Genomic DNA, 25,205 nt, shown 5'->3' with positions numbered 1-25,205 from the left:
TGGTGTTTTGGATGTGATCTAGGCCGTCACTTATCATAGCTGAGTCTGTGTCAGTCTTAAATCTGGGACCTTCCCGAGTTATGCTTTCCCTTCCTGTTCTTGGTCTAGAGACATGACACTTGAGAGCAAGGTGGCACCCCTAGAAAAAGGTGGCACTCAGGAAATTGGGACTGTGCAGCAGGGGGAAGGGAGCAGGGCTGTGGTTTGAGACAGACTCGGGTTCAAATCTTGGGCCTGCCACTTACTAGCTGTGAGATGTTAGCAAGTAAACACCAAGTCTGGTCCCGACTCCTCATCTGCAAACCCAGAGAACAGTGCCTCTGCCAGCACTGGACCACAGCGACATGAGATACATCTTTGGGATCCGGAGAGCCAGTTCTGCACACGGGGTGTGGACGAGCTTGGGCTGCTTCATCTGCTCTCATGTGACGCCCAGTGCTGTCCTGGAGGCGGAATATCAGAAACAAAATTCTCACAAAAGTTCCTGCTGGGCTGAGTGGAGCTCAGGGGAGCTCCCTTGTCTAGTTTAGACAAGTGCCTTAAAAAGGGGGTGCCCCCAAATGGTGGGAGCACTATCGGTGGACAAGAACATCTGGTGGAGGGTGTCAAGGAAGGTCTGGTCCAGCTGTCCCTCCATGCCTGGAATTTTCCAGCTCCTCCCTGAGCTAAGCCTAGAGCCTAGGGGTCTCAGAGCGGAAAGCCTAGGACCAGTGGTTCTGAGTTTTGGGGATCAAGTAGGTCTTGTCTGTGGTCAGCAGAGGGCGCTGAGCCCTCAGTTCTGCTGGTTCACTGTCACCAGCTGTTTAAGGTGCATGAGGGAGTAGAGGAAGGTTACTCTGGATGGTCCCCAGAGAAGGTGCTGCCCAGGGGCTTCTCATTAGTGAGTCTGGCCTCCTCCTCTGGTCTTAAGGACAGCCAAGCTGAGTCCCAAGAGCCAGGCACTGTCCCCAGAACTCTGGGCCAACTCTGAGTAGCTTCTCATCCCTTCTTCCTCTAAACCAGAAACAGGTCAGCTCAGCAAGGAATCAATATTGTGGGTCTGTGGGTGCAGAGAGGGGGCATCTTAGAGCTTCGACCAGCAGCTTCCTGGCCATTCAGGCCTGCCTCTGGAGTAGCCTGGGACAAACTGTCACTGATCCAGCCAAAGCCCTCTGCAGGCCTCAAACTGCAGCATTGACCTTGGCTTGTTGTCCTGTGCATTATCTATCATTCATTCATTCATTCATTCAGCACTTACTCGGGGCCAGTCACAGTGCTGAATCAGGCACAGTCCCTGACCTCAAGGAACCATGGACTTGGGGATGGGGAGACGGACCCATAAACACAGGCAAAAGTAGAATGCCCACAAGCACAAAGGAAGGGAAGGGACCATCGCTTTCTAGAGGAATCGGGAGGCTTCAAGGAGGCATCATTTGGCTTGGACCTTAATGGATTTCAACAGGTAGAGATGAGGCTTGGGCAGTCCAGGCAAAGGGAATAAATAAGCAAAAGCTCAGATGTAGGAAGATAAATACAAGCAGGGGATACTGAGGCTGCCAGCGGGATGGGTGGTTACACAGTGTCCTGGCCAGAGAACAGTAAGCTGTAGGGCTGGAAAGCAGGCAAAGCCTGAAATGACTGGTCACAGGTCTAGACTTGACCAGAAGGTGATGAGGAACTACTGGAGGCACTTGACGTTGGAGAGAATGATGTCTTTTAATAAGACCACTCTGGTGGCTACATGGCAGATGGTGTGCAGAGGATGAGATGGAGACAAGAAGCCCAGGTAACAGTTGCAGTCACAGCCCCTGTCGTCAGGGTCTGAGCTGGGAGGGGACATTGTGTAGAAAGTAAGACCAGGCAGAGAAACGCATCACCAGGGGACATATAATAGCACCTTCTCTCAGCATTTGCTTGCTCAGTTGTCTCACCACGTGGCTGATTGAATAGCAGTCTCAACAGTTAACATTTATTGAGCACTTATTATGGACGAGGCACTCAAGCATTTGACATAACGCTTTTCACTTACTCCAACAATTCTATGAGGTAGGTACTATTAGTATCCCCGCTTTATAGATGAGGCAACTGAGGCACAGAGAGGTTAAGTTATGTGACCAAGGTCTTAGAACTCAAGCAGCTGTTTTGAGAGCTAACGCTCCAATTGCCACACTAAAGCCTGTGACATACCCGCCTCTCTCCTTGAGCCCCTCGGCCTTCCATCAGCCCCCTGGGAGTGGAGGCAGGGCTCAGGGCTATAAGCCTGATGGGTGCCCAGTGGAGATGCTCAGACGGTCTTGTAGGGCTGGGCTACCAAAGGCAGGAAGGGGAAGTCTCTGAACTGGGGGAAGAGGGCCAGTCCCAGGTCCCTTTCCCGGCCTCCCAGCTAGGGTCCATGGCGCCTCTGAGATGTAGACTGGAAGCTGCCAGCCCCTGCTCTCCCTGCCCACCAGCAAGAACAGCCCAGAGTTTAGGTCACGAAGGGGGAGGCTTTATTGACAATGGAGAAGGCAGAATTCTGGGCAAGTACACACAGCACTGCTCCAAGAGTCCGGCTTGGGGGTCAAGCCTGTCAGGACCGAGGGACATTTTGCCTCAGGGACCTCACCCACCCCCTCCATCCTGAGCTTTCCAACATCTCCTTTTCTAGCAACCCAAAGGCCCTCCGTGGCCACCCTCTGGACAAAGTGAGGGGCAGCCACTGTGGGGGAGCCAGGCCAGAGTACAATCTGAGGCTTGCCAAGCGTGGTGGGCCCAGGACGCCAGTCTCTCCCCAGCCTCTTTCAGCTTGGCATGCCAGGGTCCACCCCAGCCCACTCCAGCCTCCCAGGGCTGGGGACAGAATGGGAGCAGGCAGGTGCAGCAGCCCCAGCCCCTGGAGCCCCCACTGAAGAGGCCTTGGGGTCAGGGGTAAGGGGCCTGTCTCCCCTTCCCTGTGCCTGGGCAGGACTAAGCAAGGTAAGCCTCCCGGTGCCATTTCCTCTCTGCCCAGCCCGCCCCAGGGAGGCTCCACATCTCCAGCCCTCCAGCTAGACTGTGCTCCCTCATTGCTTGCCCTCCCCAGCAGGCCAGGCCCACCCTTTTGGCCATCACCTTTTCAGGGACCAAGTAGGGCCTGGGGCCTCACCACAGGCATCTCTCAGGGCCACAGAAACAGAGCAGCAGGCCTCCCATCTGGGGACTGTTCCTCCCCAGCCACCCGTCCAGCTCGCAGCCAGTCAGTCGCGGGGGCCAAGGACTAGATGGAGTCCCAGCTTTAGGGCGTGACACTTCCCATAGCTTCCCTAGCCTGGGGCGGGGTGGGGGGAAAGCCAGTCCTGAGTTGGGGCTGGGAGGAGCAGGGACAAAAATAACCCCGTACAGGCTCCTGCTGAGGCCAGAAATAGAGTAGCGACAAGTGCCTTGCAACACCCTGGGCGAGCAGCAGGCGTTGAGGCTGAGATGAGGAGGGCCCAGCCTCTTAACAGGTCCTGGCCTGGCCGAGGGGCCTGCACCACGTCCGCTCTACATACCATGCCACACTGGCCTGCACGCACATGAGGAGGGGGGCCCAAGGGAGCAGGGCTCAGGACAGGGAATCTGGAGAGGTGCTGAACTTGGGCTTGGCCTTGGCCTTGGCCATGGCCATGCTGCGCTTGCGCAGGGGCCCGCGGGCGAGGGTCAGGACATCCAGCAGGCTGGGGTCCTCATCCAGCTGGCGGGCCGAGCAGAGCGGCGTGGGCACTTTGATGGTGTTGCCAAACTTGGAGTAGTCCACAGAGTAGCGGCCATCCTCCTCGGCCACGATGGGTACAAAGCGCTGGCCCCATAGGATCTCGTCGGCCAGGTAGGAGGTGCGGGCCTGGGTGGTGATGCCCGTGGTTTCCACCACACCTTCCAGGATGACAATGATCTCAAGGTCCTGATGGTGGTGCAGGTCGCAGGGCGCCAGGTCATAGAGTGGGCTGTTGGCGTCAATGACGTGGTAGATGATGAGGGGAGCCACCAGGAAGATGTTATTGCCACCCACGCCATTCTCCATGGGGATGTCCACCTGGTGGAGGGGTACCACCTCGCCCTCAGGGCTGGTGGTCTTGCGCACCACCTGCATGTGGATGGTGGCGCTGATGATCATGCTCTTGCGGAGGTCGCCCACGCGCAGCATGAAGCAGAGGCGGCTGTGGCGCAGGGCGATGACCGCATGCTTGCTGAAGATGAGGGTCTCAGCCCGCCGGTGGGCCTGGGCAGTCTTCATGAAGATGCAGCCCAGCATGATGGCATTGATCATGAGCCCCACGATGTTCTGCACAATGAGGATCAGGATGGCCAGAGGGCACTCCTCGGTCACCATGCGCCCGCCGAAACCGATGGTCACCTGTACCTCAATGGAGAAAAGGAAGGCAGATGAAAAGGAGTGGATGCTGGTGATGCAGGGCACAGCAGCACCCTCACCAGGGGCCAGGTCACCGTGGGCAAAGGCGATGAGCCACCAGACCATGGCAAAGAGCAGCCAGCTGCACAGGAAGGACATGGTGAAGATGAGCAGCGTATATGGCCACTTGAGGTCCACCAGCGTGGTGAACACGTCCTGCAGGAAGCGACCTTGCTCCCGGATGTTCTTGTGGGCCACGTTGCAGTTGCCATTCTTGGACACGAAACGGGCTCTCCGCTCACGGGCACGGTACCGGGGCTCTTTCGGGTCCTCTGCTAGACGCGTCAGCACATACTCCTCAGGGATGATGCCTTTGCGGGACAGCATGGCTCCAGCGACCACCAGGGAGAGGTCTCCCCCATGGGGGAGAAGCAACCACCTGACTGAGCCTTCAACCTACTGTGGGGTTTCCGCCCTGGGACCACCCTAAGTCTGCACCGGCCTCACTTCTGAGATGCCTCCCCAGCTAGACTCATCCTCACCTCCACCTGGCCCCTCCTTCACTTTATACCAGCCTCACACCTCGGCCCACCTGCCCACTGCCTACTGAACCCCCCACTCTGCCTGTTCCCCACCTGGCTCTGGATCCCAGCTCAGCTCTCCTCCACTCGCTGACCACCCCTGGGCGTCTCCCTAGGACCCTTCTCCCCACTCAGCCTTCTTTCTCAACCCACCTCTCTCACCTGGGAACGTCACACCTCCGGATCTTACCAACCGACCACACTCCACACAACCCGCACCGTGTTTCCCGCCTCACCCATTTCTGTCCCGGGCTCCCCTCCAAGCTCGTTTCATACCGTCTCACCTCCAGGTACCTCTTTCCTACCCCACCCTCCGTAGCGCTCTCGCCGCTCTCCGATCTCCCTCTAGCTCTCGTCCTCTCTGTCTCCTTGGGCTCCTCCGCCCTCCAGTCACCACCCCACCCAGCTCCACTCCTGATCCCCTCGCCCCCAGCACGACCTGGCTGGCGGGGCCCACTCTAAGCCGCGGCCTCACAGCTCCGCGCCGGCAGCACGCACGCCGGCGCCGCGACCCCGCCCGCCGCTCCGTCCCTGCCCCCCCCCCCCCCCCCCCGCTCCTCGCCGCGGCACCTGCTCCTGCTCGTCAAGCTGCAGTCCTCGCCTCCCCGCCCCCTCCTGCTGCCTGGGCGCTCGCGGAGGGCCGTCCTCCAGTCCTTCTGTGTGTCAATCGGCCCGCGGAGGTAGAGAATTGAGGACACCGAGCGCCGCAGGCGTGGAGTGGGGGCCGGGGGCCGCCAGGGGGAGCCCGACCTATTCCTGGGCTGGAGGGCTGGCGGACACAAGCTCAAACCCCGCCCCTCGCCATTCACCTCCCACCGCCTTTTTCCCGGCTCACTACGTCTGGCCTTGGGAGTTTGCCCAATCAGATGGACTGTAGAGGTTCCTCCCAGCCCACACGCCACGAAATTAGGGCGGGGCGGGGAGGGGCAGGGCGGGACGGGGCGGGGCTGTTGAAGGGAGTCGTGACCCGCCCTCCCATTCTGGGGACCGATGCCCTGTCGCCCTGGTCCCACCGCAATTTTCCCATCCTGGGTTGGGTCAGTATCCGCCTGGGCTTTGTGGGTTCCCAGCAAAAGGAGGTACCGAGGAGCTGTGTCACCAACCTGGTGACTGGGGTTGGGGCGGGGAGATTAGGTGGCCTGAGGACTCCTAACTGAACGCTTCTTTTCTTTGGCGACGATTTTGGTATTTTCAGAGTCACGAATCCTTTGAGGGTCTGATGAAAGCCACGGACTTCCTGGGGGGTGGGGGTGGAGATGTACCTTAGTAGGTGTAGAAACAGTTTAACATCCACTACAGGGGATGCTGGGTGCTGCAGCCCAGAAGCCTGGGTGGTTGCATCTTCTCAATCATGAACCACACTTTCAATCCCACCCCTGCATTTCATTATATCTTATTTTATTATTTATTTACTTAAAATTTGTTTTGAATTTATTTATTTTATTATTTAGTTTTGGCTGTGTTGGGTCTCATTGCTGTGCGTAGGCTTTCTCTAGTTGCAGCGAGCGGGGCTCCTCTTTGTTGAGGTGCACAGGCTTCTCATTGTGGTGGCCTGTGGAGCACGGGCTCTAGGCACTTGGGCTTCAGTAGTTGTGGCACACGGGTTTAGTAGCTGTGGCTCGCAGGCTCAGTAGTTATGGTGCACGGGCTTAGTTGTTCCGCGGCATGTGGGATCTTCCCGGACCAGAGCTCCAACCCATGTCCCCTGAATTGGCGGGCGGATTCTTAACCACTGTGCCACCAGGGAAGCCCCCACCCCTGCATTTTAAAGGGGGTTTGAGCTACCGGCACTTGCTTTACACCTCCTTACACCTGCAGCCTGAGGAGCTGTGTCAGGGCTAGCTTGGGCACTGGGGGTCCTAAGCTCTTGGCCTGAACAGGAGTGGTGTTTCTACTGCAGGCATCAACCTAGGATTGTTCTGTGGCTTGGGCCCCCTCTACTACTCATGGTAGATCTTGGGCTATACTGCCAGAGATGCAGTGCTTAGGGTAGGGAAGGGAAAATAGGGTGAGCAGAGAGGGCAACTCAAGGAGACAGAGTTACACAGGAAAACTCTGGGGCAACTACGGCTGTTCAGCCATCAGAAAAGGAACCTTAGAGAGTCTTCCCAGGGAGTTCAGATACTATCGCAGAAACCCCTGGGGTCCAAGGAGGATGGACTAGTTATTTCGTGTGGTCCAAAGTATAAACCAGTATAGACACTGAGTGGAACAGAGGCAGGCTTTGATTTCATGTATGGAAGAGTCATTTCTAATTACCAGAGATGACCCGATGAGGTATCCAAGTCGAGGCTGGCACATCATCAGGGGTGCTATAGAGGAATTTGGGCTAGGATGGCCTTAGGCATCTCTTCAAGACTTCAGTGTGAGCTGTGACGTGCCCCTGTGCCTTTGCTACTTCCCTTTAATCCCTTGGCTGGTCGTAGGCATGAGGGGGTGGGAATCCTCTTTTCTCTCCTTAGGCTCTGCTCCTGGGAGGCCCAACAGTGGAGGGAGTGCTGGGCTCCCAGAGGCATCTCAGAGCTGGAAAGGCTAGGACTTGCCTCACAGTGTGATCCTGAGGCCTCTCTTGCCAGGAAGGCGAGCCCCCCACCAAAAGGGCTCAGCCTCCTGCTCTGCTCCATCCTACACCTCCTCATACTCATCTCCCCCAAACACTGCACTTGTCAGGTCCCTTTCACATTCAGAAACCTTCTCCACTTCTCTTTTGTGCATAGGCATGTCCCAGACTCCTTGTCCTGGCATTCAAGGCTCTCTGATCTTATTCCCCCTCCCGCTCTTGGGCCCTTTTCTCTAGCTCTCTGCTTATCTAATTCCCACCCTTCCCATGCCCAACTTAAATCCTGCCTCTCCCAGGCAGCCTGCCAGGCCTCACAGAGCTCTCCCTTCCCGAACTCCTCTGGCTCCTGGAACAGCCAGAAGGGTCTGCGCTGGACCCCTGCCCAAGGACTGGTGGCTTTTCTTTATACTGTATGACTCTGACGCCCTTGCATACAACAAGGATGAAGGCCCAAGACTCCTGGGTCTGCACCCCAAGGGTCTGGTACAGCCAGTACTGAAGGCAACATGTAAATGATAATAAAATGATATGTAAACAAGCACCTTCCTTTCTTGGTGGGACAGGTATACACTCGTGTCTCATGATGCACGTGGAGTCTGAGGACAGCTGTTTTTTAGTCTCCCCAGTGTCTGGGCCCCAGTATGTCCCAATCACTACCTGGCTGACTTGTGGCATTATGTACTGTGCTTTCTCTCCAAAGGGCCAGACTTCTCCCACTTCTGAATGTCCCTATGTGTGGGATGGAGATGGGGACATGTGATTCAGGCCCCTCTCTTTTTCAGAGGGGTAGGATGTAAGCTGGAGGTGCTAGTGGCCATCTGTCATGGGGGAGGGAGAGGAAGATGGAATTCATCACCCCTGATGTCAAACACCTGAATCTAGCCGTGCTTGAAGTAGTAACCTCCTGGTCTTCTCAGTCACATAGGATAATAAATTCCACTGTTTGAGCCACTTTGAGTTGGGTTTCTGTCATTTGCAATGGAAATAATGCTAATCTGGGGTACCTGGGGACCCACAATTTTAATCCAAGAATTAAACTGAGAAGGAAAAGGGACCAAGCTATATGCAGATCCGCTACCTTATCTGATGAGATAATCACAAAAACACTATAAATCTGTTATGGACTGAATTGCATTCCCCCCCAAATTCATATATCGGAGCCCCTGCAATGTGATAGGGCCAGTGAAGAGGTAATTTAGTTTAAATGAGGTCGTAGGAGTGCAGCCTCATCCAATATGTCTAGTATCCTAATAAGGAGAGAGAGAGAGATAAAAGGGGTGTGCACACAGAGGAAAGGCTGCCTGAGGACGCAGCTAGAAGGTGGCTGTCTGGAACCGAGGAGAGAGGCCTCAGGAGAAACCAAGCCTGCGACACTTAGATCTTGGACTTCCAGCCTCCAGCACTGTCAGTAATAAATTTCTGCTGTTTAAGCCACCCAGGCTATGGTATTTTGTTACAGCAGACGAATACAACCTAGCAGACTAAGACAGCCCTCATGTCACAGATGAGGAAACATGCTTTTGCCCACACTGACAGAGCTTCCTCAGGTCTGCCTGATGCTAAAGTCAGACTGCTTCCATGGGACCCACGGTCCACCCCAGTCCCTGCCCACCAGGCCCACGGCCTCTGGTAGGAAATAACCAGTCTCTTTATTTACAAGTGATTTTACAGTTAGAGAACCCAGGTGGGAGGTGGGGGCAGGGTGGGGCATGGGATGGCACTTGGCCTCTGGTAGGTCACTTGTCTGCACGGACAAAAGAGGCGAAGACGCTGTCCTTCTGGCTGAGCAGCTTCTCTGGCTTGTCGAACTCAAGGATGGCGCCGCGCTTCAGGACGATTACTAGGTCTGCACTCAGGATGGTGTGCACGCGGTGCTGGGTGGGGCAGGAGGGGCTGTCAGGGTTGGTGCGGAGGGGAGGGCCGGGCTGGGGCAGCTGAGGAATCCCTCCTGCAGCTTGGAGGTGGAGGCATGTGGCCAGAATGTCTTATCTCTGTTGTGACTGCCCTTTCCCGGGGTGGCTGTAACTCCAAACCCTCCATCTGCTAATGCCACCCTCTCCCTCACCAGGTCTCAGCTCTGCCCCACCTCCAGGCTTCAAGACTCAGAGATTCTCCCAACGCCCCCATCTCCCATTTGCTCTGGAGAAGTAACCCTAGCCTAGCTCACAGGGCCTTGGGACAGGAGCGGACCCTGGAACCTGGAGAAAGAGGGGAGGTCTGAGGGAAGTGGAGGCGCAAACCCTCCTACTCCCAAATCCTGCAATCCAGGCTCCCTGCAAGCCCGCCAGACTCCTTGCCCTGCACTGCCACAGAGTCCTCTCTTGATTACCAGGCGCAGGTGAGCCCAGAGGCTGCCCACTGATGACAGCCTCAGGAGGCCAGCCGTCTCTCTGGGTGTCCCCCCTGCACCCCATCATGGGCCCCTTACCGCAATGGTGACCACTGTGCGGTCTGCGAAGGCCGTCATCACCACCTTCTGGAGGATGTTTTCCTGCCAGGTCGGAGCAGCAACTGTTGGCTCACCTGCCCAGTGGGTGGGGTCTGGCCTGGCTTCTGGCTCAGCTCCCATCTGACCCCAACCCTAGCCCCACCCCCTCCCTCTGGCTCTAGTCCCTATAGGACCAACCAGGTTCCCAGGGTTCAGGGGCTGGGTTCTGCCTGTTGGGAGCTCAGCTGTGTGCGTGTGTGTGTGCTGTGAGTGTGTCTGGGTGGGATGGGTGTGAAATTTGTGGGTCCGTGTGCAGCTTGTGTGTATGTGTGTTATATTCCAGCCTTAAGACTAGCTGGAATCAGGGTCCCCCAGCCCTTCGCCTTTTCTGCTCCATATGACTCTTGATGTTAAAGGCAACTTGAGTTTCAGGACTACTTTGTGCAACCTTCTCCCTAACACCCCCGAAAACCCTCTCCAAGACCCCCAGGCCCCATGGGTGTGCCCAGCACCGACCGTGGCCATGTCGATGGAAGCCGTGGCTTCGTCCATGATGAAGATGCTGGTCTTCCTCACAAAGGCCCGGGCCAAGCAGAAGAGCTGCCTCTGGCCCTGGCTGAAGTTCTCCCCGCCTTCCGTGATGATGGCATCTGAAAACAGCCCCAGGAAGGGGGCGCAGGGCTGAGTTAATTCTGCGTTGTGAGTTTAGTGGATGGAGTGGCTTGGGGTTTCAGGAAGTGTGTGTACAGGGGTAAATATGTAGGTGTGTGTCATGAGTACAGGTGTGCACAGGGTGGCTGCGCCTTACACAACACCGATGCCATCTGCTGGAGTCACAAAGAGAAGAGTGCTCCCTGGAGTTATGCACGGCTGTGGCCCTGGGCAGTTCTGGGAGGGGCATCAGCACAGAGTGTGTCCGTCCTGCATGTGTATGGGCCTCGGTGGGGTGATTTTCTGAAGCCAAGGCTTGGCCGGCCCCCACTGTCCCAGGGGTTTCAACAGATACACCAAGGTTCTGCTGACCCCCGGGGTGGGGACACAGTCTACCCAGTAGCCTTGATGAGTGACCTGGGCCTGTGATTTCCAGTCAGTCCTCCTCCCTCAGAGCAGAACTGGGCAGGCAGGTGGATGTGGAGGGCAGGGCCCAATATACCGTCATGGTATTAGGGACTTGCAAGCTCTTTCTCCTTGCCATTCCCCCTGTGCCCGGTAAGAGAGGCCAGATCCTGACTGACCAGTTGTGTGACCTGGGACAAATCACTTGACATCTCTGAGCTCCTGTATAGTGAGAAGTAGAACTTAATGGTCTCTGGGATCCTGCCAGACCCCAGACTCTAAACTCTGGGCAAAGCTAAGACACGGGTGTGAGTTGTCCCTTCCCAGCCCTTACAAGCGTCCTTTAGTACCCGGCCTGTGCTCAGCCAGGAGTAGTTACCGAGGCCTCCTGGCAGTGCCTTCACCACCAGCTTCAACTGGGCTATCTCCAGGGCCTCCCACAGTGTGCTGTCAGAGCACTTCTTCTCCGGGTCCAGGTTAAATCTGGAGGGTGACACACAAAGCCCTTAGAGAGGGGAGCAGGGTCCTGGCTCTATTCCCAGGGGACGCACAGAGGGTAAGGCTGGTGAAGGGAGCAGTGAGTGGGAACTGATTGACCTGGGGGCCTGGCTGGGAGGGGGCAGCAAGGTGCTGGCAGTGGGTGGAGGAAAGCATCCCAGGCTTGAGGGTTGGGGGACCCCTCCCAGTGCCTAGGCCTAACGGAAAAGAGAAAGGCATGAGGGTGCAGCTTTAAAAAAACTGCACCAGCCCTTCATGCCCAGAGCTAGAGCAGGGTTGCTTGCCCAGGGAGGCTCCTGGCCTCATCCACCCCTTCCTCTCTATGCCCCAGATCTGGAGGAGCGGAGCCGGGCCTGAGGCTGGGGTGGGCCTGGTGGCGGGGGTCAGGGGGCTCACCGGATGGTGCCGCTGAAGAGGACGGGGTCCTGCAGGATGATGGAGAGGCGCGAGCGCAGGGTGTTCAGCGGCAGTTTGGCGATGTCGATGCCATCGATGATGATGCGCCCTGCATGCAGACAGTGTCACAGGTGGGGCACCAAGGAGCGGGGAGACGGTGGCGCCGGGGACAGGGTCTGCCTGGAACATGGGTCCCAACGAGGATGCGGGGGAAGGCAGTGATGGCTGGGCCTCCTGTGACGTCTGACCATACCCAGGACTGAGTTCCCATCTGGTGGCTGTGGGTACATGAGGGGTGCCCCTCATACAGCTCACCTTCGAACGTGTCCACCATGCGGAAGAAGGCAAGAGAGAAGGAGGACTTCCCACTGCCTGTGCGGCCGCAGATCCCAATCTGGAAAGAGAGAAGCAGGTACGTTGTGGGCACCTGGGGTGTCTGGGAGCCTCTAGTGCTGGGCTGTGCAGGCGTGGGAAGCCCCAGCATCTCTTCTCATCCTGGTGTTCTGACCAGCATCTCTTTAGCCAGGGCTGGGCCCGGGTTTGGGTTTGTTTCCTGCAGTGGATGCAGAGGGGGCTCCTACTTGTCTGGCTGGGTGTGGTACATGACTGCAGGGGAGCTGGGGACACTGGTGTCTCTCTATGTGCCTGGGTGTGGCGGGAGGGCACGGGGTGGGCTGAGCGTTGTGTGCAGGATGTACCCCACCTTAAACTGGAGTCATCTCTCACCCCATCGCATCCGATACAGAGACAGAGGTGGTGATATAGAAGGATAAGAGAGGCAGGGACAGAGGTACATCTAAAGGTCAGAAATAGGGAGACAGACAGCCACAGACAATGACAAAGTGAGAGAGACAGAGACAAAGAGACAGGAGGAGAGGGGCAGCGTCGGAGCAGAGGGGGAGAGAGGGGGGAGTCAGTCAGAGGTGGGTCAGAGTGCCAGACAGGAGGTCCCTCCCCAGGACAGGGCCTCACTCTCTGCCCCAGGACCCTGCTCTGAAGCTCGGGGTACAGTGTCCTGGGAGAGCCCCCGACCATTTGTGGGGGGGCCCCTGACAAAGCCCCTCTGAGTCAGGGGAGTCTGGGGTGTCCTGTCCATCTCCTTGGTGGGTGAGTGAGGGCAGCAGGAGGAGAAGGGGAGAGGCCTGGGCCTGGGAGTTGGGGAGTCTGAATGGGTGTGAGGCCTGGAGGGCCCTGAGGGCCAGGAGGTGACTCTGTGAGGCTGTCCAGCCCTCTGCCGTCCCCGCTCCCCTGACCTTCTGTCCTGGGGAGATGAGGGCGTTGACGTGCTTCAGCACTGGCTTCAGGGAGCTGTCGTAGCGCACACTCAGGTTCTGGATCTGGATTTTCCCTTGGTCTGGCCAGTTCTTCGGGATCAGCGATGGTGCTGGGGGCCGGGCTGGGGGTCAGCTGCCAGGTGTGGGCCACAGCTGGTATCCAGGCATGCCCCCCTACCCCCAGGCTCCTCGTGTCCCCCTCAACCCAAACACACAACCACGCTGGGCCCCTTCCCCAGAAGTCCTCCCGCACCCCTCACCCAGCAGCCCCTCGTAGCGCTCTGCTTCAGTTTTCAGGAGCCCGTGGATGCGTTTCACGGCCCCCAGCTGGAGCTCCATGTCCGCCAGGTTCCTCACCATCCAATTGAGGTAGTTGGACACCTGTGGGGAGCAAGCCGTTCACAGTTAGTGATCACTTGGTCCTGTCCCTGGCCACCAGGATGGCTCTTCTTACAGTTGAGGATGCCTTTTGCCGCCCACCGCTGACTGTCCAGGGGGCCCTCCATGGGGGTTACAGTGAGTGGGGATCCTCACCCACCCCCATCTGGGGCCCAGGCCTGGGTGAAAGGGCAGGGACCTGCAGTAAGCCCTCCTATCCACATGGTCCCTCTGGCATCAGACTCGGTATAGCTTGGGGTAAGGCCTGGTAGCGCCTCAGTCAGGGAAGGTGCCCTGGGCTTGCCCAGGGGCTGGTGTCTGACTCCTCCCCTGCCCCACCTGCCGCCACTCACCATTAAGGCGTAGGTAAGGCCCAGGCCCACCAGGCCGGCAGAGAGCTCCCTGTGCAGGGAGTTGGAGATGGAGGTCACGGCCGCGATGAGGACCACACATGCACCAATGTACTCCTGCAGAGGGAGTGGAGCTGGCCTGGACCCTCAGGGGTTGAAGGCACAGCACCCCTACCCCTCACTCCCTTCAGGGCAGAGAGCAGCTCAGCCGAGACTCAACCCCAGCCCCGCAACACATCATCAGACACACAGGAGGCTGTGAAGGCTGGAGCCCCAGTAGACAACATATGCACACGGCTCTGCTCCCCACGCCCCCAAGCCCAGAACGCATGCCTCACCAGCTGGCCCACACCTGTCACGTGACCCACTTCAGACACATCTGTCACAGCTAAACACACAACTGTTCTCGCTCTTGGCACACACCTCAGACACACAAGCCTCCAGGCAGTGATATAAGGAAGAGAGGGCTCAGGCCAGGCACGGGGAGGACCACCAGAGTGGGGAGAAGCTGGAGGACTCGATGCCCACCCCATATGCACACAAGGCCGGTATCCGTCCTCTCTTCCCACCCTCCGGTCCCTGTTTGGCCCTTGCTCTGGCTGCACAGCCCTATCAGAACCCCCTGTCCTGGAGGTGCGGGGGGCTGGGGGGCACTTGCCATGCGAACTTCTAGCCACCTGTTGGCGGCCGTGAGGAAGAGGGAGGCGATGTTGTTGGAGTCCGTGTATTCAAGGAGCTTCTGCTGGAACCAGGTCTCGTACCTGGAGGGAGGATGGGGAGGGTGAGGGGGAAAAATCTTGGTCCGTGTAGCCCCTGGGACTTTCCTCACCTGCAGAGGGGGCTGCCTGGGCCTCAGCAGCCCCCAGACATGCCACCTCTGCCACCTTATGGATGCCATTCCTTCCTGGAACTCCTTCCTAGCCCCCTCCTGCTTATTCAAACCTGTCAAAGGTGCCACCTCCATCAAACGCTTGTTTTTACCCCAAGACCTGTTCTCCTCTGCACAGCTTCCCTGTTACAATAAAGCGCACCTCCACCCACCCAGGTGCTCAGGCTGGAAACCCAGGAATCATCAGGATTCACATCCAATCCCTCAGTCCTCTTATTTCTTTCTCCAAAATAGCCCTGGCCTCTGCCTGCCTCTGGCCTGCTTCCTGCCCACTGCAAAGTCACCTGGACTATTGTATCAGCTTCCTAATAGGTCTGCCTGCTATCTCCCTACAGTCTACCCTCCACACAGCAGCCAGCATAATCTTTGTAAGTCATAAATTGCATCCTATCTCTCCCCTGCTAAGAATATGAATGACTTTTAGGATAAAGAACCACCTCTTTGCCAGAAGCCTGTGTGAGCCAGCTCCTGCCAACCTCACCCACCTCCTTCCATGCCACAAATTCCCTTGCTCACTGTGTTGCAGACACAGAAATTACAGTAAAGTAATTTATTACTTTACTTGCCTTTTTTCAGTTTTGTGACAATGCCAAGTTCTTCCCCAGCCCAGGGCCTTTGAACATGCTGTTCCCTCTGCCTGGAATGCTTTCTCCTCTGCTCTTCCCAAGGCTGACTCCTCTCAACTTTCAGGCTTTACCTTAAGTGGCACCTCCTCAGAGTGGCCTTTCCTGGCCTATTTTTCTCCATCTCTGCAGCCTGTTTGTTTGATAATCTCTGCTCATATGTTAATTTCTCTAGCTGTTTATTGTCCATCTCCCTCACTAGACTGTAAACTCCATGAGGATGGAGACCATGTTTGTTTTGGTCCCTAATGTATCCCCAGCACCTGGCACTGTCAATAAATATTTGTCGAATGAATGAACCTTCCCTGACCCTCTAAGATAGATGGGACCTCTCTGTACAAGGAACTCTGGAGGCTTCTTTCCTGCCCTCGTTCCTTCCTCACGTTCTCCCTTGTGTTACTTTGTATGGATCTGCCTCTTCTCTCTAACAATCCTAGGCTCCTGGTGTCGCTCTCCTTGGCCACCCCTTCAGACTTTGCGCCAGGCCTAGAGGAGGGGGCAGGTGTACTTGTTTGATGGTGAATGAAAGAATGAATGAAAGCTGTCTCAGCATGGTCTCAGGGAAACAACTGAGGGGACTCAGAAGAACTCAAGATGGATCTCGTGGGCATTTGATTTTCACTCCCAGAAGCCGTCTGTTCTGCTTCAATTTTTTCTGGGTGGAGGGCCTGTGTCTGAGGAGAGCAAAGCAAGTCTCTGAGTTGTGAGAGGGTGTGATCGCCCAACCACAGGGTAGATGTGTGTGGGGGGGTGATGTGTCTGAGGGGAGTGTGAAACCATCGGTCTGAGGGTTTGTGTAAGTGGGTATTGAAGATGTGTATGTGTGAGTGAGTGCATGTGTGAGTGACTGGTGAGTCTGAGGGGTGTGTGACTGGCCTGAGGGGTGGGTGTGCATGAGAGTGTGTGTGAGATGGGAGCTTCTGCGGTAGGTGTATGACGGTGTCAGGAATGAGGAAAGAGCCTCAGTTTGGGGGTCATGTGGACCCAGGTTGGAGTTTGAGCATTATTACTTACAGGCTGTGTCTCAGGACCAAGGCTCAGTTTCCTCACCAGTAAAACGGGGATAGTAATAGTTCCTACATGGACTGAAACAACCATTCAGTGTTGGGCACCCTTGAAACTTTTCTTGGGAAAAAGCAGGGCCTCCAAAAAAAACCCAGCCAGGCCTGGGTTCCAAGCCCAGCACCAGCTCTCACTGTCTGTGTGACCTTGGGCTGGTTACTCAGCCTCAGCCGTACAGCATGGCTTCTCCTACCTATGTCATGAGGCTCTTATGAGGATTAAATGCAATAACCCACACACATACCTGGCACATGGGAAGTGTACAACCAATAAATTCTAGGTAGCTCTCAGCAGGATAGGCCTCTGGGCAAAAAGCCAGTGAATTCAACACATTCAGGGATGATTTAAAAAGTCCTTCACTCAAATTTAAAACTCATTGACCATGTCAATGCAGGGTGTGGGAGGCCTCCCAGGCAGCAGTTTCTCTGGCTAACCGCTGGCTTGGTCTGAGGCTGGTTGCAGGATGTGGGCATACACTCAGATCCTACTGAAGGGTCTGGCCCACTCTAGGAAAGTCGCACTCTCTCTGCCCCAGGCCCTGCCCGGAGGCCTCCAGGATATCAATTCTAAGAGAAGCATCACCAAAACTTAGAGTAGAGGTTGGCCCAGGAGTGCTGAGGGGTCTGGAAGGCGAAGGAACTGGGGAGTTCAGGCTTGAGAAGAGGAAGAGGCTGGAAGGAAACCCTGGAGTCATGCCAGGCTCCAGGGAGCTTCTGTGGGGAAGACAGCACAGGCTTGCACAGTGGCTGGGGATGTCCAGGGAGCAGAGCCAAGGCCATGGCAGAGCTCTGCTTTGCTTTGCTTTACTCAGACAAGACCCCAAAGAGGGCCTCCCATCAGCCCCAGATGCCCCAGAGAGTGAACTGGGGCTGCGGTGCTGCGCCAGGAGCCTGGGCACCTCTCCCAGGGCAGCAGCTAGACTTTGGGGGTTGGGGGGAGGAGATGCAAGCGGCCCTCCTCAGACCCTGTCGGCCGGCCCTTGAGCCCTAGGGTTACTGAACACAAGGCTGGTGTCACATGGTTACTGTCATGCCCTGCACAGCTGTGCCATCCTAAAAATAACCTAGAATCACTCTCTGGGTGAGGCTTAGAGACCAGAGTCCCAGTATCTGGGTCAGGGGTCTCTGGCCTCTCTATCTGGAGGAGAGATGCCCTAATACTTCAGACAGAGACTGAAGTGGGTAGCAACAGCCCCCTCCACTCCCAAGGCAGCCTCAGATGCTTCTGTCAAGCCCAACATCACAACTCAGAGTGGCAAGAGGATGGTGGGAGTTTTGGAGGAACTGAAACTGAAGTTTGGGGAGAGTTCCTCCAGCCTGGTGAAGTCTTATCTCCTCTTTGAGTCCTAGCACTAATGACACCTCCTCAATGAAGCCTTCCATGACTGCCTCCCTTCTATGTTCCCAGAGCCTGTGTCCCCCTTTCTTTCAGAGTACTTGTCACATGGGTCTGTCCTGGCCTGCTCAAAGCCTGGACTGTAAATGCCTCCAGGGCAGGGGCTCATCTGACTCATTTTTGTCTTTTTAGTGCCTGGTATGGGGCTTGGTGAACACTCAGTAAATGTTTGTTGAATGAACAAGCAGGTTCAAGTCTGTACTTTGTGGGACCTTACAGAGAGCCTCAATTTCCTTATCTGAGAACTGGGAATAATCAAGCTTTCCGTTTCAGATCGCAGTGCAGAATGAATGAGACTGGCATGTAAAGTACTCAGCATAGTGTTTGGCTCACAGGAGAGTCTCAATGAAAGATGGCCTCAGGGCTGGCCCATAACATGTAAGGGCCTTTCCAGCATTGATTTGTGAGGAACTGTCCCAGCCTTTTCTCTTTTCATGTTTTGCCTTAGTTCACAGAGACCATGGGCTTGGCTCTAGGCCTGAGATTCTCCTCTCTGGATCATGCCGCTAGAGCCCACTAGACCTGACACCTTGGGTGGACTGGCCTTGGGGCCTGATGAGGGCTTGGCAGATATGTGTCCTGGGCTTTCCTAAGCAGAGCCCTGAGAATTGAATCTCATGACCTGTGACCCTGGCTCCATCCCCACCCCCTACCCCCCCAGGATGAATCTGGTACCTGAAGGCCCGGATGGTGGTGAGACCTTCCACGGTTTCTGCAAAGTGCGAGAGCAGCGGGAGCTGGGTGGTGTCGTCCAGCTGCTGCAGGTCCCTGTGCAGGGGAGCAGAGCCGAATGGTTAAGAGGGCAGCTCAGGGCTCAGCCTGGGTCTGAAGCCTAGCTCCACCTCCTACTACTGTGCGGGCAAATGGCTTCACCTCTCTAGGCCTCAGTTTCTCGCCTGTAAAGAGGGCAGACAAGGGTACCACCCCATCAAGCAGTCGTGAGGACTGGATGAGCTCGTTTATGTAGATACTTAAGCAGAGCATGCTGAACGGTGACTGTTATCCTGGGCATCGTCCACCTCATGTCTGCATCTATCTATTTGCTCTGCCGCACCGCCTCACTCTGCAGCAGTGTTGGTTCCCTTTCACAGGCGAACAACTTGAACAGCTAGTCAAAGGAACAGAAAGACCAAACTCCACGCTTTCAGTCCCCTCCCCGATAACCACCACGGGTTCTGGATTTAAAGAGCTCCTCGAGAGGGAAAGGCCAGTGGTTTCCATGGCAACAGTATTGTTCCTGCCGCCAACAGCTGCACCTTGACAAGTGTATTAGTGCCAAGGAGGTCAGCTTGGGAATGCAGGAAGCAGCTTTCCTGGACAAACTGTCCCCAGGGCCAGAGTGGGTGCCAGGGGAACAGGGTGGTTTCTCTGGCAGAAGAAATGAACCTTGTAGATCAGCTTGTATGGTGTTTAAAAAGCCACTGTGATTTTGTGAATATCAGTGCACTATGTTCCATGTGGGTACCAGGGGATTCTGGATCATACAGGCAAAAGGCCATTTACACAAATCGTGATCCTTGTGGGCAAGGTAATTGTGGCCAAAATGTATCTAAATTTAATTATTATTATCATAGCCAATCAGTATTTTGACTCATTTCTAACAAACTCTGTGTACTTGAGAGAGGTACTTAAACTTTCTGACCACAACTCCTAGTAAGAAACACATTTTACATCACGAATCAGTACACACACACCCCCATACATGACCAAAACAAAGGTTTCATCAAGCAAAGCTTACTGTTACTATGTGAATACAGTCTGATATTTTCTATTCTATTTCATTTAAAAAATGACTGGTTGTGATCTACGATACTGATTTCATGACCCACTGATAGGTTGTGATTGGCAGTTTGAGACACACTGGCCTAAAGATTCTTAAAAATTGTCCCTACAAATCTTTGAATCTATGAGCTTAACAGAATCACTCCCAGAAAGAACTTCCAGGAGAACATTCTTAGAAAATTTTGAGTAGGAAAGAGTCATGAGTGGCTCCAAGGCTCATGAAGGCGAATGTGATCAATGCGAAAGGCTGTGAGAGGCTCCCTCAAGTCAAGGCTTCCAGCCACGCTCTGGATCCACGTAGGTTGGGAGGTCTAATTGCCATAAGACCCCTCACATCAGGTGCCCTCTGATTTTATGGATCAGCCATCAGCCTGGACACTGGTATCATACAATCCTTCCGGGAAGCACTTTGGCAAAATGAATGAAGGGTATAATCACGTGCCTACACCCTGACCTAGCGATTCCCATTCCTGAGCATACCACCCAAGGAAATAGTTCAAATAGTAACTGCAGTGTGTGCGTGCTGACAGATGGTTATATTATTGAAATATGAAATATGAATGTTGAATATTTCAATTTTCCATTGTTTGGGGGGACACGACTCTACTACTTCTACGATGATGATTCTACACTTGCTCTTAGCCAAGAGGCCGAGAAGCGATACAATGATGATTCTAATAACAGTGCTGAAGTACCTATTGCAAAGAACTTCCCATCCCTCACCCCCTGGCTAGTGCTGTCATCACCTGGATGCCACCCGGAAGTACTTCTGGATGAAGTAGCACACGACAGCCAGGGGCAGGAGGGCCACGAGGAACACAGGTGTGACATAGGAGATGACGGCCAGAGCTGAGACACAGAGCAGGGTGGAGCGGCTCAGGCACTCCAGCGTGGATGGGATGTGCTGCAGGAGGGGAGGGTGAGAAAGGGAGGTGAGTTTTGGTATTTGATCACCTTCAGTGTGTTACCTGGCGCCATATTTTGCTCTCTTCCTTTATTACGGGTGCATGTCTTACCCCTGCAGCTATGCTGTAGGCTCCCTGAGAACAGGAATTAGAACTTTGTTTTTCACCATTTAGTATGATGGCAAATAAAGAACATAGGCTAGATCAAAATGAATATTCTCCACAAAATCAGTCACCTTGGTTTAGAGTATGCTTGGAACCTTATTGTGAGCCAGAGTGGGCTGGGATGGAAGCCAAAGGGATGTGGTTTCCTTCAGCCTTATTATGAGGGTCTCCCAGGGGAGGCCCCAGGTCCTGAGGCAGCATTATAATCAGATGGCAGCCACTGGGTTCCTACCCCAAGGCCCTGATCTGGGGAAGCCAGCGCCAGACAGGAAAAGCTCCTGGGGGCCTGGCCTCTCTGAACTGCGGAAATGCCTCGGGGTCCTGTGTACCTGGTCGATGGTGTTACAATCGGATGAGAACCTGTTCAGGATGCTTCCAAGGGGTGTGGTCTCGAAAAACCTAAGAGGTAACCAGAGGAGCAGTTACTCATTTGTTTACTGATTTCCTTCCTGTTTACTGAAGGAGGACAGTTATTTCTTTCGTTTCAATGTCTATGGGGTCACATCCCCAGGTCTGCTTTCCCAGGGGGCATTCGCCTTTGTAGGTCTGTAGACATCTGGCCTGTGTCGCTGAGAATTCGCGTGGCCACCCAAAGGAGTGCCTGCCCCTCCCCAGACTCTCTGACCCTACAGCCCACGTGGGACTTCTGCCGCCGTTCTCAGCGTATCTCTCTGCCCGACTCGCTCAGGGCTCCCTCTGTGTCCTCCCGGGGACACAGAGTTCTCTCCAGAGAGACAGCTCTCCCGGCGTGGGGAGGGGACAGGGCCCCGGGGCAGCTTGTCGGCCAGCTGACCCTGCAAGGCCACTCCGGCTGTCAGCACTCTGGCTGTGACCCAGAACCAGCACAACCCCAACAAGAGGATTTTAGAACCACAGATCTGGACAAATAGAGGGTAAGTAAACCTGGAGGCCGTGTCTGTGGGCCACAGAGTGCTCCAAGGCTGAAAAGTAAAAAGTGCAGATGGTGAGGTCTGGCACGGAGGAGGGGCCAGAGAAGCTGTTTGCCTACTGTATTTGTAAACCAAGTTAGCCAGCCAATTGGGCTGTGACAGCTTTAAACCTCTTTCACACCAAACAGCCTTTGGGGTTTTTATCCATCCCATTATGGAGGATGAGAACAGCTTCCCTGTGCGTCCCTGGGGTCAGAACCTGCAGAATAGCTGAGAGAGAGGCAGGGGAGGTGAGAGCCGAACCGTGGGTGGTACCTGCCTAGGGAGGGGAAACTAACATTTACGAAGAGCCTGCAGACGCTCTCTGTGAAGGGCTGTGGCGACAATTAGATGAGCTAACCATGTAAGACTCCTAGCACCATGTCTGGCTGAGTAAATGCCAGTTTCCCTCTGCTTTCTGCACCGAGGAGGGCACTTTTCTCACATCATCTCCTTGAGTCACCCCCAGAAGCCTGTGACAGAGATCGGATATTCCCATTTTATTGTTGGGAGACCTGAGGCCCAGAGAACAAGGACTTGCCCATAGCCCAGCACAGCCAGGGGAGAGGCCTACCTCATGGGAGCCAGGATGATCTGGTTTAGCAGGCTGCAGTGCAACCTCTTGGCCACCTTCAGCCCTGTCCACTCCACTGTGATGGATGTGACAAGGCACAGCACAATGCCCAGGCTGCAGAGCACCGTGAACACCATGGCGTAGACGGTCTGGTCGAGGGAGCACTCCTGGGCCTGGCAGAGAACGAGGCAGGGTCCTGCAGGGGGGGGGTGTCCATGCTCAGCCCTCCCCCCACCCCAGCCCCGGCACTGGGGCTGCTGGCCACACCTGGCTGAGGGAGCAGTTCCTGGCCATGGGGCTCAGGATCAGGGCGCTGTCAGTCCACTTGGCCAGCCAGTAGTCAATGGCCACCAAGACCATGTGCTTGAGCAGCTGGGAGAAGATGAGCAGTGAGAGAAGCAGGATGCCGGCCGAGGACAGGTACTTGGTGCAGGCCCGCCACGGGATCCTGGCGCGCTGGTGCAGCACCGACGACAGTTTGTCCTCCTCCTCACTCTCGGCCGCCTCCTCTGCAGGCCGCAAGAACCCTCCCTGTGGCTTCACTTTGCACACCCCTCGGAGGGGAACCAGGGGATGTGTCAGCCCCACTTACAGATGGGAAGACTGAGGCACACAGACGGGACGGGATTTCATCAGAGGCACACTATCTCCCCACTCCCAGAACCCCAAACCTTAGTCTCCTCATGGTTGATCAGACCTCAGGCCATGATTTCACTCCAGTCCCACTGTCTGTACCTTCCTCCTCTTCCTCATCCTGCAGGAGCCCATCTCTCGAGGACATGGCCCGGGGCAGGCCCTGGGGTGGCCCTGTGGCTTTTCGCTCCACAATGGTCTCCTGAAAGACAGATGGGTCTGGCTGATGTCCTTGGGGTGTGCAGAGGGGAAAAGGGAGGGTAGGGGGGCAACCACCCCCGGTGATGTCCAGTGTCAGTTTCCAGGTTGCCCCTGCCTGGGGGACGGTCCAGATGGACACATGTTTGCCTGCCAGAATTTATTCCTTCCCCTTCATCAGCTACTAGCACCCCAATATCCCTGTGGGAGACCACCTCTCCCCTATTCTTAGTCTCTGTGATTCAGGGGGGCTGATCATTCTCCCTTGCTCCTGGGGTGTGCATGTGACCAGGACTGGTCAATCTTCACATTCCACATCCCTGACCACAGTGATTTGTTTGGGGTGGGCACATGACCAAATTGGACCAATAAGAGTCAGCCCTGGGACTTTTGCTAAACTATCATGAAAGAGGCACTTTCCTTCTGGCAGAGTTGTTGACCTGGGAGAATGGAAACCTGAGATTGCCAATGGCCCTCACTGTTATATGAGAATGAAGCCAATGTGAGGTGAGTAGAGCCAAGGGATGGGGAGAAGTAGATTCCTGATGATATTGCTTGACTACCTGGATCTAGCTCCACCTGAAGCTATGGCATCGACTTTCCAGTTTCTTGAGCCAATAAATCCTTAACTACCCACCCTTTTTTTCTTTGCTTAGCCAGTTTGCGTTGGTTATCTGAAGCTTTGGAACTAAATGGTACCCGACTCTCTCAGGATAAGGGGAAGTCATCCTCCCGACTCTGCCTTGGGTAGCTGGCACAGGTACTGGCTCTCTAGTAGCAGCAAGTTCATGCTCAGCTCCCACATCTGTCCGTTGTGTGTGGGGGGAGGGGGGCTTCCTGGGGCCCAATGAGGGCAGGAAGACCTTTATGAGTTCAGGTTCTAGCAAAACCTTCCCCTCAGGGGGTGGCTGACTGGCCCCCAAAATACACCCACCTTCTCCAGCTCTTGGTCCTGCCGGTTCATGAGGGTCTTCCAGTGCTCAAAGAGCTGGCACTCAGACCTCTGGAAGTCCTTGAGCGTGCCCTCCCTCTGTATGGTGCCGTCCTTCATAGCGATGATCTAGAAAGGCAGAAACAAACCTGACGGGGGGGCTGGCTGGGGAGGAGGAGTGGAGGTTACACCCCTGCCTGACTGAGAGATCTAAGATGGATGTACACAGAGCACATATCTTTTCCCCACCACAAATGGCCTCCAGCTTGCGCACTGCCCTCAGCAACACACTCCAGGATTTAGAGTCTGGTACATCTGGGGGGGGTATTCTCAATGGTTGCCCCGTGGTCGATAGGAGGATTTACAGAGCAAATTAGTGCATCCTGGTCAAGCTGTCTAGCTATCCCCAAGGACTCCAGCAGTGAGAGCTGTTTCCATACACTGAAAGGGCTAATAGCACATTACCCTTAGCTCCTCCTCACGGCAGGTCTGATATGTTCCACCAGTGTTTGGCAAAGCACCTGTTGGTCTAAGTGTGTGTGGCGTTTTTGAAATCAGTAAAACATTTTATTTGAAACATTCAATGTTTTATACTCATGTAGACCCATCAGTAATTCAGAAACCCATCCTGCTCCTCTCACCCCCCACCCACCCCATGCTGGGGTTCAGGGACGGATGCCCAGGAGTCCTGTTCACTGACACCTTGAGGAACCAGGCACCTCCGTGTCTGCCTTCTTTGGACTGAAGATTGTCCTGAATTGTCTCACCAGAGTCACCACAAAAACTCAGACACAAACCTGCACCTGCTTTAATAGCTTTTTAAAAAAAATCTAATTTTTTTTCTTTTTTCTGCTTTAATAACTTTTTTGAAAAATCTGGATTTTTTTTTTTTCCTAGTAGAGGGAAGATCTTACCACATGTAGAAGGAAGACTTATTTGGGGGGAATTAGCAGGGCTGATTAACACAGACCTGAAGCTTAGGAAGGATCTCAATTTCCCCGGACAAATTTATGTAGGATTCAGGCAAGACCCAGATTTCACAAGTCACATGATTTCCATCTTAAAAATTAAATGCTTTCCAGTTATTTGAAAAGTAACTATTGTCTTCATGTTGAGGAATATGGGAATTTTACTGATGTGGGATTTCACAAAATTGCATTCTACTGGTAATATTGAAGTTTCTATTACTACTGCCGTCGTTTGTTTCCATATTTTCCATTTGATCCTAACTTGAATCTGATGCACTAGTGGGCAGGAAGATGGCTCTCCCC

The 25,205-nt window shown here is 54.9% G+C and overlaps 2 protein-coding genes across 4 annotated transcripts in view; both read right to left on the bottom strand.

Moving 5' to 3' along the window:
• Positions 1–1,926: 1,926 nt before the first annotated feature.
• Positions 1,927–5,417, bottom strand: KCNJ11 (potassium inwardly rectifying channel subfamily J member 11). The gene has a single exon (XM_059069442.2). The coding sequence runs from the start codon at positions 4,712–4,714 to the stop codon at positions 3,542–3,544; it is 1,173 nt and encodes a 390-aa protein (XP_058925425.1). The 5' UTR covers positions 4,715–5,417; the 3' UTR covers positions 1,927–3,541.
• A 3,681-nt stretch (positions 5,418–9,098) lies between these two features.
• ABCC8 (ATP binding cassette subfamily C member 8) overlaps positions 9,099–25,205 on the bottom strand; it is a 73,036-nt gene continuing 56,929 nt past the window's right edge. For all 3 annotated transcript variants that reach the window (XM_059068684.2, XM_059068685.2, XM_067038132.1), the window contains 17 exons: positions 23,938–24,063; positions 22,908–23,007; positions 22,440–22,681; positions 22,173–22,345; positions 20,999–21,068; positions 20,346–20,503; positions 18,493–18,585; positions 14,507–14,609; positions 13,852–13,965; positions 13,381–13,501; positions 13,100–13,230; positions 12,162–12,240; positions 11,847–11,955; positions 11,332–11,435; positions 10,413–10,546; positions 9,897–9,959; positions 9,099–9,342 (listed from right to left, as the gene is read on the bottom strand). In XM_059068684.2, coding sequence (XP_058924667.1) covers positions 9,205–9,342; positions 9,897–9,959; positions 10,413–10,546; positions 11,332–11,435; positions 11,847–11,955; positions 12,162–12,240; positions 13,100–13,230; positions 13,381–13,501; positions 13,852–13,965; positions 14,507–14,609; positions 18,493–18,585; positions 20,346–20,503; positions 20,999–21,068; positions 22,173–22,345; positions 22,440–22,681; positions 22,908–23,007; positions 23,938–24,063 — 2,058 coding nt within the window. In that variant the 3' untranslated portion in view covers positions 9,099–9,204. The remainder of the gene's footprint in view (positions 9,343–9,896; positions 9,960–10,412; positions 10,547–11,331; positions 11,436–11,846; positions 11,956–12,161; positions 12,241–13,099; positions 13,231–13,380; positions 13,502–13,851; positions 13,966–14,506; positions 14,610–18,492; positions 18,586–20,345; positions 20,504–20,998; positions 21,069–22,172; positions 22,346–22,439; positions 22,682–22,907; positions 23,008–23,937; positions 24,064–25,205) is intronic.

The sequence above is a fragment of the Kogia breviceps genome, chromosome 7 (genome assembly GCF_026419965.1).
Source record: "Kogia breviceps isolate mKogBre1 chromosome 7, mKogBre1 haplotype 1, whole genome shotgun sequence".
Classification (NCBI taxonomy): domain Eukaryota; kingdom Metazoa; phylum Chordata; class Mammalia; order Artiodactyla; family Physeteridae; genus Kogia; species Kogia breviceps.
Note: the sequence above shows the minus strand (reverse complement) of the source record. Positions and strands in the feature narration are given on the sequence as shown.

What these genes read in the sequence shown, in the direction of transcription:
- KCNJ11 (XM_059069442.2), bottom strand. Translation starts at nt 4,714, where the DNA reads ATGCTGTCCCGCAAAGGCATCATCCCTGAGGAGTATGTGCTGACGCGT.